Source organism: Cavia porcellus, unplaced genomic scaffold (assembly GCF_034190915.1).
Source record: "Cavia porcellus strain 051 isolate PalLab524CR breed Dunkin Hartley unplaced genomic scaffold, mCavPor4.1 scaffold_2, whole genome shotgun sequence".
In the NCBI taxonomy this organism is placed as follows: domain Eukaryota; kingdom Metazoa; phylum Chordata; class Mammalia; order Rodentia; family Caviidae; genus Cavia; species Cavia porcellus.
Genome location: NW_026947485.1, coordinates 115,800,741 through 115,816,121, shown reverse-complemented (window position 1 = coordinate 115,816,121; position 15,381 = coordinate 115,800,741). Strand labels below are relative to the sequence as shown.

Sequence of the window (15,381 nt, the reverse complement as noted above, 5' to 3'; positions counted from 1 at the left end):
AATGAGAACTGCTGCCATGCTCAATGACAGGGAGGACCCTAGTTCCTCTGACAATGCAACACCCAAGTTCATGTCAAGCTCAATGACAGGGAGGACCCTAGTTCCTCTGACAATGCAACACCCAAGTTCATATTAGGAAAGCCCGTGAGACAGGCTTCTCCAGGAGAATCAACAGCATGGTATCTTCCTCTTCAGTTCTGCTTTTATGCTGTTGGTAACAATCATTGGGTGAGCCTTCCACAATTAACACCCAGCTGATTCAGTTCAGCTGTGCGTTATAAGTTGACTATCAGATGTTTCACCACATGTGCCAATTCTTGATCGCTAAGGAATTTGTGCAGACTTGTTTCCTCTGCCAGTGTTTATTAGCCCAGCAGTCTTCTCAGGGCCCCCAGGACCTCCTTGTTTCTCAAGCTGTAGATGAATGGATTTAAAAGAGGTGTGACAATGCTGTAAAAAACTGCCACCATCTTGTCCTGGGCAGGATCATGCAAAGAGTGTGGCCGAGTGTAGGCGGAGAGAGTGGTCACATAGAAGAGGCTCGCCACAATCAGGTGGGAGGAACAGGTGGAAAGAGCTTTGGTCCGTCCTGTGCCTGAGTTTATCTGGAACACAACAGTGAGCACTTGAGCATAGGAAGCTAGGATGGTCAGGAAGGGCAGCAGCAGTATAATAAGACCACTAAGGAGGATGGTGTACTCGTATTGGGAGGTGTCCTCACATACCAGTGACAGCAAAGAGGGAATTTCACAGAAAAAGTGGTCAATGAGCCGAGACCCACAGAAGGGAAGCTGAAAAAAATACAATGAATGTATTAAGGAGTTAACAACACTGCTGGACCATGCACATATGCTCAGCGAGCAGCAGATCTTCTTGCTCATGAGGACAGCATAGCGCAAAGGATGGCAGATGGCTACATAATGATCATAGGACATGAAGCCTAAGAGAACAGCTTCACATCCACCAAGGCTGAGAAACATAAATGTCTGAATCTCACATCCCAAGAATGTGATGGTCTTGATATTTGCCAGGAAGTTTGATGCCATCTTGGGCACAGTGGTGCAGATGTACATCATATCAATGAGGGAGAGCTGACTGAGCAAGAAGTACATGGGTGTGTGGAGCCTGCTGTCCAGTCGGATGAGGTGGACCAGAGTGATGTTCCCCAGCACAGCCACCAAGAAGAGGAAGACAATGGCAGCAAAGAGAAAACCATTCATGCTGCCATATTGGAAAAGACCAACCAGCATAAAGTCTACTTTATAACTTTGATTTCCTGTGTTCATGCCTCAAGTTGAAATATCATGCAGACAATATATGAAAACTCCATGGACTAATGTTTATACTCCTTTGCAGCAAAATGACAGTAATTGAATGGGACAAACATTATTACTTGAATCACCTTAGGTGAATATATCTGTCTCCTATGTAGTACGTTAAATACTGTATGTAGTTATTTTTTACTTGTGATTAACGTATAATAGTTGCAGGCATTAATGTCTACCGGTGAAAACTCACCTGGTGCTTAGATTGTCCATAGGTCAAATAGAATAACTAGCAGTTCCTTCTCCTCACTTTTTAAGCCTTAGGAAACTTCAAATCATTTCTTCATAATCTTCATGTACTGCAAATGATAAAATGAAAAGAAGCTCACCAATTTCATATATGTATACATATAATCATAAACGTCATCTTTGAAAGTATTTTGATGACTTGTTGCAAAAATTACATTCTATAAAGTATATGTTTTTTAAGATGATTGGTTACAATTTTGTTCATTTATTATGAAACTTCCCAATCATTTATCTCATAAAAGTAATCCTATATTAAGACTGAGTTGATAAATTTTATACTAATATTAATGTGAAAGTTATAGCCATCATGCATTATGAATTGAATACCAACCAGTTATTCTGGTAAATATAGATGAAACTACAAATTTTCTGAAAAAGTGTTAATAAAAATAAGGAAAGATTTAAGTGAATATTTCAAATTTAAAGTGATATACTTTGATTGAAATAGTCTAGTTTTAAAAATTAGTTACAAGGTAAAAATTGAAATTTTATGTTTGTTTTTGACAGAAATTCTGATTTCTACAAGTTTTTCCAGAGTCAATCATATCTTGATAATTTTAGGGATTATGTTTTTAAAAGATGATGAAGTGACCTGAAACAGTATTATATGCCTTCAGAATTTTCTGGTCCTGAACAGTTAAAATATCACAATGATATTTTCTGAATTTCTGAAGATAATTTGCTTACTTTAGAATGAAAACCTCAATTACACTTCAAAAACTTAAAACTGAGTATAAATCTTTGAAATATTCAAAAGATTGATTATATCTATGTAGTGTAGAAATCATACTTTTTCTCTATGAAAATATTTTTTTCTTTCTAAAATATTTTCAACATCTAAGAAGAAACATGCAACGACAAGAAATATTTAATATGATTGAAAAATGATAAAAATTGCATATTTCAAAATATGTGCAATAGTGTGTATAATGTGTCTCTATGTAGCTGATGTTACTTCTTAGTAAGCCAATCTGTTAAATTCAATCTAAATTACAAAGTTGTATTTCCTACAATGATATAATTATTTCAATAAAACATCAGAGAAAAGATAGTGACCTAAAAAGAAGAGTAAATATTTTTTAAAAGAGTAACATAAAAGAAACACAAATGTAAGATTTTATTGAATAAAATAAATAATAATATGTGCAGACATCTAGGCAAGGCAGAAAACTGAAAATAGAAAAGGTCACTGTTTAATAGTGTTTATAATGGGATTAACTAAAACATAAAGGTCTATATTCCTTGACATTTAAGATATATTGTCAACCACAATTCAGAGGCTTTAAACTAGATAATATTCCTGCAAAATGGTTTTCCATGTTGCAACAATGATTTCATTGTAAGATAATTTTTCTTCAGATTAGCACTTACTTCCCAAAACAATCCACTCTGAAAAAAGTAAATTTTAATAAGAGTTCAAAGGATGTTCTAAGAGCAACTTAAAAATTATTTCACATGTTAAGTGTGAATTCTTTGCCAAGTGAGAAAAATACTGCAATAAAGTAAAGATAAAAGACTTTTCATATAAGAAAAACACTTTAGTAAAAACTAGAAAATATTGTGAATGTGTGCAACATGAAAATGAAATAAAATAATATAAACTTTTAGAAGCTTATAATATGCTAGTAACTCACCTCAGCTTATGTCAGAATTTAATATTCTTATTGCTATCCAGAAATAAAGTTAAATAAAAAATAGTCAAATGTTCTGTAACATACATCTAAAAACAAGTTAGAATTTATAAAAAAAAAACAAACATTATTTGTGACAAGCTCTCATTACTTTGCTCTCTTTTAGACAAAACTTTTGATGGTAACAATTTCTGTAGAGAATAATCATAAACATGAATTATATCTCAGTTCCAGCAGTATCAAACATGACATCCTTGCAAAGAACAATTTGAAATAAGCACATAGTTAGGAAGGAGAAAATACTTGTAGAGATGATCAAACTTAGGAGGTAATGGTGCATATTAAAAAGCAGACATTTTGGATTTTATCTACAAAACAAAACACACAGACAGTTATGATGCCAGTTAATCATCGGTCAGTGTCACCTGCTGTAGTTTGGGAAATATTTACAAGACAAATGGTAAACATGTGAGCATTTCTCATGCCATGGTTGCATGGCTTGCTGGCTTACTTTGAACACTGGAGGTTTTATTTTCTGAAATGAGCAAGGCCTCAAGACCATCTTTCCTGGGCAGCCAGGTAATACCCTGGAAGACACAGTGACTCTGTGAGCTTCCTGATTCCGCCAGAGCTCCGATGTCCTGAGTCAGCCCTGGGTGTGCAGGGTCTGGGCACCACTCAGTCGCTCACAGTGAGAGTGTTTTCCCTCGGCCCTGATTTACTGATCATTAGAAGAATTAGTCCCATTCATTTCCACATGTTTTTGCATGTGTTTAGCAGACTTTGCAATGCTGTGAGGCTGAGAAGATGTATTTGCTCTTCTTCATTTGACTGTGATAAGGCTGTCTTTGGAAGGAGAACAGCAAGCTACATAAGCAGGGTTTCTCCCACCTGTGACTCCAAATCACAACCCCTGCTGATCACAGCAAGCCTGAGCAATGTAAAACTTTTTTCATAAGTTTAAAATATTTAACTTTAGATGGGATCAAACAGAATGGACTGTAAATATGGTTATTTCACCTGATGGCTGCAGAAGGTGTACCAAGGTGAGTCCTGAAGCATTTAACAGACTTCTTGAACCTCCCTACCATAATGATTCCCCCAGCCTTTCAGCAAGTTTCCAGAGTCCTTCCTTCTTTAGAAGGCATTCTGAGTAAGAGGGCCACAGGAATCAATACAAATTACTGCACTGAGAATGACATATTGCATGGTATATTAACCACTGCATTGATCACTTTGAGATTTCCAATTCCAAAATATATAACAACACTTTAGTTCCTTTCAGGTAGGTAACATTGTAGAACATCATTGTGAGTTTAGCAATTAAGTTACTTTTTTTTTAAAGAAAAATAAATGATACAAAATTTCAAAAAAAGATAATAGAAGATTAACCATAGTTAATATATTACATATTGTTATCTTCAAAGTAATTGCTCAGATTATAAAGAAGAGAAAATAATACCTATTTTAACTGAACTATAAAACAATCTCAGGATACGGGGCAGAGGGTAAGGCAGTAACATTCTATAGACAAAGGCAATTGGAGAATGAGTTTATCATTACTGCAGCTGCAAACTGACAGCCACATTTTTCTTGGTAAGCAGCTCTATCACAGGCAATGAGACTTGTGGTTGTTTTTATAGAGAGTATGTTGCAATGTCAGCGTCACTCACAAATACACCTGCAAGTTTGACCTCCATGGTTTCCATGAATTTTAATTCTATTATTATTAAATATCCTTATAGAATGATTCAAAGATGTGAACTAAGACACGAAGATAAGAAATACAGAAAGGTAAGTTATTAGAAGTGAGGAATCAATTAATATAACACATTATAGTGATTTATCCAGCCCTAACCTTACACAAATAAAGAACATGAGCCCTCAGGTAAAACAATGCAATTCTTTCCACATGTGTATCCAGTTAAATCACATACCTTTAGCAGTGTGAATGAGATAGTTTCTGTTCCTCTTTTCAACATTACCTGCAGAAAGTGGTTAAAGACCTTGCATTTATCCTCAAAACTTAGATCACAAAACAGCTCCTTGGTAGCTCTGTGATGACTGCAGGGTGGGAGCCTTCTTGCCTTCAGGAAGCCATCCATGCTTTGAGTTCTCAGGGTGAGACAGGGTCCCGGAAGGATATATTTTCCTCTAGATACACAGACATGTCTGTCTTTCAGTTTATAAAATAATTAGCCTAAAAATAATGTCAGTGCAACTTGTATAGCCTCTTCCTTTAAAGTCCTCCTAGAATTTTTCTGCAGAAATAGAATATTAAAAGAAGATATAAGATGGATTCCCTGCCATCACACTTACAGCTAATGATTAGAAAGTCACAGTAATCCCTTCTTTATGCAACTTTTAATTAAATGTATAGTATTTGTTGAAATATATATGTTTGAAATTATATATATATATATGCTTTATATCTACATTAAAGACCTATGAAATATAACAATATACTCTAAGAACTCAAGCTACTTAATGTACGAGTACTGAAAAAGAAATCTTAATGTTCTAAAATGTCTAATTTGAAATAAATTTTAGGAACAGTTATTATATTAGAGATTTTTAAACCTGATTCTTTTTTATTCATACAATAAAACTGCAACCATAAAATCTTTAGTGGGAAACAGAATTATTTAAAAATATCATTTTTCTCAGCCAGTGGAAGACTTTCAATGTCCCCCCTTGCGTGGGCCAGCTGCCTATGAGCAGGGAGTTTCAGTCTTTTTCTTAAGCACCTTCTGGGAAAACTGGGTCTCTGGCCTACAATTAACCCTTTAGCATACAAAGTGGACAATGTTTTATCAGATTTATGTCTGCCTACCAAAAGAATTGTGAGTGTTTACTAAAACATTTTTTAAAGAACAGAAAATTGAATTCAGTTCTACTGCTCAAATGCATTCAAATGGAAATCAGGAAAATGTTAACTGATAACTTCTGAAACAATATTTTATTCCATTATTCATTCTAAACAGCATACAGACTACATTCTGTGTAGCTAAAACCTGATATTCAATTTTAGTATATGTGCTATAACATATAAAAATGAATTAACTAACTCAGAAGATGGTCTGTTTTACACATTAAAATATTTTTCTTAAGCAAAATATCATTTGAAAACTAACATGGTTGTAGCAATGGGAGCCTCAAATCTTTGTAAGTCCACAAGGACAATAAAGATGGTAGAACTACTAACAGTGAATTCTGCCCCAGCTCACAGAGTACACAGAGGATAACACAACCTCCAGGACTTTTTGCTCTTACAGCAAAGTTTACTTTATTCAGGAAAACTAAATGGCTTGATTTTACCCAAGTTGTCCCTACATAATGCTTTGCGATAAGATAAAGCAACCCTTTTGTGTAGGGGTGAAAACAAAGAAAAAAATAGCAGGAAAGAGCTACGAGTTAGAACTGAGGAGACACAGACTTAGTCTCACACTGCCCTCCTGAACTGAGATTTAGGTTTTTCTTCAATAACTGCATATACTAAACCACCACTGTAATGGGATTCCCTAGTTTGGAATATTTTTCCCAATATGTGTGAAAGATTTCATAATAGTGCTACCTGAAAGAATCCCAGAGGGTTCAGACAATATTGTTTGTGAATGAAGGAAATCACAAGCCATGGTACTTATAGGACATAAAAGGACAAAGCTGAGATTGGACAATTCGGAAACTTGTACACTGGATGTTATCATTAAGAAAGAATAATGGCAATTAATTTTCAAACTCTTCCCTACTCATCCATAGTAGCTACTTGTTTTCTCTCTTCCTTCTTCCCTATCTTCAAATAAATCGTCTCCCTTTATTTAAAAAGAAAAGAAAAGAAAATCAAAATTTGTTTGGAAGGGGTCCTGGAGTTGAGATTTCTTCAGCTTCCTTTGAGCCCCTGAGTTCACAGCTAATTCATTTCACCAGTACTTACCAGGTTTTGACTGTGTTTCACACTTGAGTTTGCATACAAGCAGTATGGAAAAATTATACTGTTGCACAGATCCACTCCTTGGAAAATAAAACAAGCACTGTGTGTTTATCCATCTATCAAAGGAATGTGGTGAAGTGGGTGGCATGGAAGGGGTTTAGGGTTCTCCACTCTGTCTGGTGCAGATAGGCTTTCACTGTTTTTTTTCTTCTTAATTATTAGTACACACTTATGACATTAACCAAGCAGGTAGTACATGTACATAAAACAGAGAAGCAAGGCATGCACAGACCCAATTAGACACAAACAGAAAAGAACTATTTTGGGATATGTTGTAGTAAAAATTCCAGCAGTCCAACACACAGACTGAATCTTAAATGCTGTTATAACAAAGCAACAAGTCACTCAACAAGGTAAACTATTAGAATCAAAGGTGACATCACAAAACAAAAATTAAAAGCCAGCAGTGCTTGGAGTGAAGGGTGTCAAAAGGTAAGAGAAAACACCTTCAACCTAAACTAACATACCCGAAAAGCACTTTCAAATTTGATGGAAAGGTTATGCTTGCTCATCACAAAGAGGATCTTAAGAAAGTCATAGCCACAAAACCCACACTTCAAAAATTTCTGAAGGACATACTATTAAGAGACACTGATGCCAACAGAGCTAAAAAGTCTAATGGGATGAGTTCATGAGGTTAGAGTGAGCAGATTAGCAGAATCTCAGAAATAAGAATCAGGAGCACATTAACAATATAGCAATAACTTTCCATAATAATCTCCAAACTCAAGCGTTTGAGTTCCCCAGTCAAAACACAGAGACTGACAAGTTGGATCAAAAACCAAAATCTAATGCTATGCTGATACAAGAACACATTTAATCCAAAATGAAATTCAGATGGTAAAAATCAGTGTCTTTTTCTACTAAGTCTTCCTTTCTTGTCTGTCTGGTGGCAGCACCTAACACTGTGGGAGAAGTTTGAGAAGGGAGTGCATACCAGGGGCAAACACCTCACAGTGTCTCCCCACATGACAGTGCTTTTAAGGGAATTTATTGTGAGGAGTTGATAGGACAGAGATGGATTAAAAAATGGTGAACATCATTCTCTGCTCTCATCCTATGAAGATCCCAATCCTCTAAACAGCCATCCACATTTGTGTGTGATCTTTTCTATGATAGACTCAAAAAATAGATATAAAGAGGCCAAATATTGAGGCAGAGCATGATGTGAAATAACCTCTGTAAACAGATCCACCCCTGGTACCCACATGATCAGCACATCATCCCAGGGTCCCCTCAACACCCTGCCCTGGGCCCATCTTCCTCTACCCTTGGAGCTCCTGCAGTGCACATACAAAAGTTTGAGCAGGAAGACTGACTGGCAGTGGGTATTGGGTCTCTATTTCTAGATTTTGTAAAAAAAAAAAAAATCCATCCAAATAAGAAATGAACATAGAAGATAATATTGTTACCCATGATAAAGTTTAGTAGAGAAGTTAAGATAATGGAACACAAAACTAATGATCATGTACCTCCAGGAGCAATTTAGGACACCCTTGTTCCTTAATACCCAGGACAATTTGAAGTATACTATTGGATCAAGTTGAAGTTCAATAAAGTTGCATTGTCAACTGAAAGTAAATGAAAACCAACATTACAAGTTTAATTTTTCATGACTTCAGTTAAAATTATCTAATGAGCATGATGCAGAAGCTAAACAACATAATATCTACTCCATAACCCTGATTACCATCATAGTCTTGTGATGAGACCATGGTCATTTTTTGTCTATCAAATGTCTTGCATTCTTAATCCACCAAGCAAGCACTTAACCAAATATAAGTACCAGGTGAATGGTAGCTGTTATAATCGTAATCAGTCATTTTAGGACAGAGAACAAGAATGGCCACTAGGAGAAAATAAAATGAAATATTACAAGTGCAACAGTGTCGAGACTGCTGGAGTTCCCTCAGGCTTCCAGGTGCAGTGAAGGAGAGAGGTGGGTTTGAGGCTTCCACATCAGCCTCCCCATTCCCGGCTTCATTTGGAGACCTGCTGAGCTCCCGATAGGTGGGCTGGCCCACACTACCAGCCTAGCCCAGCCTGTTTAGCTGCTGCGCCTGGCCATAGGTCTGCAGAGGAGGAGCTGGGCAGATCTGGGGTGCCCTCACTGGCCTCTCTGCCTGTCTGGAGGACTCTGGATATCTGCGCCCAGACTGCTGGAGTTCCCTCAGGCTTCCAGGTGCACTGAAGGAGAGAGGTGGGTTTGAGGCTTCCACATCAGCCTCCCCATTCCCGGCTTCACTTGGAGACCTGCTGAGCTCCCCATAGGTGGGCTGGCCCACACTACCAGCCTGGCCCAGCCTGTTTAGCTGCTGCGCCTGGCCATAGGCCTGCAGAGGAGGAGCTGGGCAGATCTGGGGTGTGCTCACCGGCCTCTCTGCGTGTCTGGAGTACTCTGGATATCTGCACCCAGACTGCTGGAGTTCCCTCAGGCTTCCAGGTGCAGTGAAGGGGAGAGGTGGGTTTGAGGCTTCCACATCAGCCTCCCCATTCCGGCTTCATTTGGAGACCTGCTGAGCTCCCAATAGGTGGGCTGGCCCACACTACCAGCCTAGCCCAGCCTGTTTAGCTGCCGCGCCTGGCTATTGGTCTGCAGAGGAGGAGCTGGGCAGATTTGGGGTGCCTGCATCGGCCTCTCCATGTGTCTGGAGGACTGTGGATATCTCTGCAACCAGGGAGGGTCCACAGGTTCCTGAAGCACTGCGGCCTGTGGTGAGTACACTAACCCGGCTGCGATTGAAGAACTGTGGAGCTTCCAAGGGGCAGGTGGGCGCACAGTGTCCCTGAGGCCCAGCTTGTCTGGAACTGCGGAGTTCTGAGCAGGCAGAGGAGGCCACTGGTTCTGTAGGTCTAATGGCTTGGGGTAGCGCGGCACCAGAGTCTCAGTAGCTCCAAAAATAGAAGGGGATTTTCAACAGATCCTGAGGAAGCTTTCAAATAACACTTGAAACACAGAAATATAGGAAAATGACAAAACGAAAGACCAAATTACAACCTCAAACCTCCAGCCATCTCAAGAAACCCTAGGAGCGATGTATATAGAAGAAAATATACCCCATTCACCTCATATATCGGACACAATAGCCACTGAAATTGACAAGCAACTCCAGGAAGCTTTAAAGAAATTCAAACTCGAAATAATCTCCCAGATAAAAGAAGAAATGATAAAAGAAATGAAAGAGATTCTAAATATATCTAAAGAAAACACAGAAAAAAAAATTGGAGGAACTAAACAAAAAGATAGAATCCCTAGACGAGCAACATAAGAAACAAACAGAATACATAATGCAGATGCACAGAGATATACAGGAAATAAAAAACTCCACTGAAAGTTGTAAAAACCGCCTTAATGAAAGTGAAGATAGAATTTCAGACCTTGAAGACAGGATTGCAGCTAGTGAACAGGAAAGGAAATATCTTTTGAAAATAACAAGGAACCAGGAAACAACAATTCAACAACTGCAAGACGATGCAAAGAAGAATAACATAAGAATGATAGGGATTAATGAAAGAGAGGGAGACAACATGAAGGATGTCAGGAGGATATTTAGAGAAGTAATAGCTGAAAATTTCCCAAGCATGAGATCAGAAACTGACATCAGGATCAGTGAAGCATATAGAACTCCAAACAGTCATAACCAAAATAAAACTACACCCAGACATATAATAATCACCATCCCAGAAATCCAACACAAGAATAGATTATTAAAAGCTGTCAGAGAGAAAAGTCAGATCACTTATAAAGGAAAACCTATCAGAATCACAGCAGACTTCTCAGCACAAACGATAAAGTCAAGAAGAGCATGGAGTGAAGTATTCCAGATCCTAAAGCAAAATGATTTCCAACCAAGACTGATATATCCTGCAAAACTATCATTCAAAATAGATGGTGCAATACGATACTTCCATGACAAAGAACAGCTGAAGAACTTCATGAACACCAAACCAACCCTGCAAAAAAATATTGAAAGACAGTTTAGATACACAAAGGAAAAAACCACTAAGCAAAGCAAATAATTAAACAGAACCGAAAGATAAAGATGCAACAGCAGAGAGATAACATTCCTACAATTAACCAGCATTTAACAGTAATAACCATTAATGTAAATGGTCTCAATGCACCAATCAAAAGAAACAGCCTAGCAGAATGGATCAAGAAACAAAATCCAACCATATGCTGTTTATAGGAAACCCATCTAACCCAGAAAGATACTCACAGACTGAAAGTCAAAGGATGGAAAACAATTCTTCATGCAGCAGTAATCCAAAAAAAGGCAGGAGTAGCCATTCTGTTTGCAGACAACGTGAACTTTAAACCAACAATGACCATAAAGGACAAAGAAGGTCACTACATACTCGTAAGGGGAAAACTCCAAGAGGAAGAGATAACTATCTTAAATATATACGCACCAAACTCCAGAGCACCCAGTTATATAAAACAATTATTAACAGAAATGAAAACTCAAATTATCAGTAACACAATTGTAACAGGAGACCTTAATACACCACTGACACCAAGGGACAGATCAACCAGACAGAAAATGAACAAAGAAATAACAGAACTGAATCACACCTGTGAACAAATGGGTTTGATAGACATATACAGAATGTTCCACCCAACAACATCAGAATACACATTCTTCTCAGCAGTACATGGATCATTTTCTAAAATAGACCATATATTAGCTCACAGAACATACTTAAGCAAAGGCAAAAGAGTTGAAATCATCCCTTGCATATTATCAGATCATAGCACTCTGAAATTAGAAATTAATGACAAAGGATACTGCAAAAATTCCGCAAACACATGGAAACTAAATAACACACTCTTGAGTAATCAGTGGGTCACAGAAGAAATTAAAGAAGAAATTAAACAATACCTAAAAGAAAATGAAAATGCAGATACAACTTACCGGAATCTGTGGGATGCAATGAAAGCCGTTCTGAGAGGAAAATTTATTGCACTGAGTTCCCACATCAGGAAAACAGAACGAATACAAATAAATAACTTGATGTTACACCTCAAAGAGCTAGAAAAAGAAGAGCAAGTCAAGCCCAAAGCCAAAAGAAGAGAGGAAATTATAAAAATCAGAGCAGAAATCAATGCAATAGAGACTAAGAAAACAATCCAAAGAATCAACGAATCAGAGTTGGTTCTTTGAAAGAATAAATAAAATCGATAAGCCCCTAGCCAACCTTATTAAAAAAAGGAAAGAAAAAGCTCAAATTCATGCAATAAGAAATGAAAAAGGAGAAATCACTACAGACCCAATAGAAATACAGAGGATCATCAACACCTATTTCGAAAACCTCTACTCTCAAAAGTTTGATAACACAGAAGAAATAGACAGATTCTTAGAAGCATATGAAGTACCAAAGCTAGATCAAGAGGATATAAAACTGTTGAATAACCCAATCTCTGCTAATGAAATTGAGAATGTAATTGGGTCCTTGCCCACCAAGAAGAGCCCAGGCCCAGATAGATTCACTGCAGAATTCTACAAGAAATATAAAGAAGACCTAATGCCGACACTCCTCAAACTATTCAATGAAATTGAAAGGGAAGCAATCCTTCCTAAGTCATTCCTGGAAGCAAATATTACCCTAGTACCAAAACCTGAGAAAGACCCAACTATAAAAGAAAACTATAGACCGATCTCCCTAATGAACACAGATGCAAAAATCCTCAATAAAATATTGGCAAATAGGATGCAGCAAATCATCAAGAAGATTATACACCATGACCAAGTGGGATTCATCCCAGGAATGCAAGGATGGTTCAACATACGCAAATCAATAAATGTAATCCACCATATCAATAAAGCCAAAAATAAGAATCACATGGTCATCTCTATAGATGCAGAAAAAGCCTTCGATAAGGTCCAACACTTATTCATGATAAGAACTTTACAGAAAATTGGAATAAATGGTCTTTACCTCAATATAATAAAGGCCATTTATGACAAACCAACAGCCAGCATCATTATAAATGGCCAAAAATTGAAAGCCTTTACTTTAAAATCGGGTACAAGACAAGGATGTCCTTTATCACCACTCCTATTTAATATAGTACTGGAAGTACTAGCCAGAGCAATTAGGCAAGAAAGAGAAATAAAAGGGGTAAAGATAGGAAAAGAAGAAGTTAAATTATCATTGTTTGCAGATGACATGATACTCTACATAGAAGACCCCCTAAACTCCATTGAAATACTCTTAGATACAATAAATAAATTCAGTAATGTGGCTGGATACAAAATCAATACTCAGAAATCAATAGCATTCCTATACACGAACAACAAAATTACAGAGAGGGAAATAAGAGAAACTGGACTATTTACATTAGCAAGCAAAAAAATGAAATATTTAGGAATTACTCTTACGAAAGAAGTGAAAGACTTATACAGTGAAAATTATAATACACTGAAAAAGGAAATTGAAGATGATCTCAGAAAATGAAAAGACATCCCTTGCTCATGAATAGGAAGAACAAACATTGTGAAAATGGCCATTCTCCCAAAACTGTTATATAGATTCAATGCAATCCCAATAGAAATACCATCAACATACCTTATAGATCTAGAGAAATCACTCCTAAATTTCATCTGGAACCAGAAGAGACCTATAATCGCAAAGGCAATTCTAAGCAGCAAAGACAAAGCAGGAGGCATCACAATCCCTGACTTGAAGTTATACTACAAAGCAACAGTAGTAAAATCAACATGGTATTGGAATCAAAACAGAGCTGAAGATCAGTGGAATAGATTAGAAGATACAACCACAACTACGAACACACTCAACCACCTTATTTTTGATAAAGGAGCCAAGCAGGTTCACTGGAAGAACGACAGTCTCTTTAATAAATGGTGCTGGAAAAACTGGCTCTCCATTTGCCGAAAACTAAAGCTAGACCCATGTCTATTACCATGTACTAAATTAAAATCTAAATGGGTCAAAGATCTGAATATTAAAACAGAAACACTAAATCTATTGGAAGACAAAATAGGTAGAAACCTTGGAGACATAGGAGTAGGTAAAGAATTCATGAACAGGACTCAAACCGCACGGGAAATACTTCCCAGAATCAATAACTGGGATCACTTCTTATTAAAAAGTTTCTGCATGTCAAAAGAAATCTCCAGCATAGTGAAAAGAAAACCCACAAACTGGGAAAAGATTTTAGTGAACTCTCTCTCAGACAAGGGCCTCTTGTCTAAAACATATAAGAATTAAAGAAACTCAGACCTCCGAAATTCAAAGATCCAATCCAAAAATGGGCATCTGAGATGAATATGCAATTCTCAAATGAAGAAATGCAAATGGCAAATAAATACATGAAAAAATGCTCATCATCATTGGTCATTAGAGAAATGCAAATTAAAACCACACTGAGATACCATCTCACTCCTGAAACAATGGCCAGGATCAAGAAAACCGACAACAAATGCTGGAGAGGCTGTGGGGAAAAAGGAACTCTCCTGCACTGCTGGTGGGAGTGTAGACTGGTACAGCCTTTGTGGAGATCTGTCTGGAGATTTCTCAAAAAGTTGGGACTGGAAATCCCATTTATTCCAGCTATTCCACTTCTAGGCATATTCCCAGAAGAACTGAAAGCGTCATACCACAGTGATATATGTGCACCTATGTTTATAGCAGCACAATTTGTAATCGCCAGATCTTGGAAACAACCCAAGTGCCCATCAACTGAGGAATGGATAAAAAATTTGTGGTATTTCTATACAATGGAGTATTATTCAGCTATAAAGAAGGATCACATTGAGATATTTATCAATAAATGGGCGCAGCTTGAGACCATACTCATTAGTGAAACAAATCAATCTCGCATGTGTGAATACCGAATAGTTTCCCTAATGTAAATGATTCAAATATATAAAAATATGTGGTAATCATGATTCCCCATTAGCTGGCCTTGAAGCCTTATAAAGTTTTCACTCATTAATTAGAAAGGCTTTATTCTGGGCTTCTTGATATGAAAATATTTGAAGCTAGAGTATATGAAGTTTTATCCAAATATTTCAAGGAAAAAGACACTATGGTAACTACTATTAAGTCAGGTTACAAGGTGGTGAAGTACTAGGTTGTTGAAACAGTCATGCTGTGACCTCTATTCTTATATTGTTATGTCCTGTTTTATCTCAATCTCCCCCTTATTGTTTCAAAAAAA

The 15,381-nt window shown here is 37.2% G+C and overlaps 1 protein-coding gene across 1 annotated transcript; it reads right to left on the bottom strand.

Annotated features, from left to right (window-relative positions):
• Nucleotides 1-365: 365 nt before the first annotated feature.
• LOC100729779 (olfactory receptor 2AK2-like) lies at nt 366-1,286 on the bottom strand. The gene has a single exon (XM_003479733.1). The coding sequence runs from the start codon at nt 1,284-1,286 to the stop codon at nt 366-368; it is 921 nt and encodes a 306-aa protein (XP_003479781.1).
• Between the last annotated feature and the right edge of the window lie 14,095 nt (nt 1,287-15,381).

Excerpts from the sequence above, each read along its gene's own strand:
- LOC100729779 (XM_003479733.1), bottom strand. The coding sequence starts at position 1,286 with ATGAACACAGGAAATCAAAGTTATAAAGTAGACTTTATGCTGGTTGGT.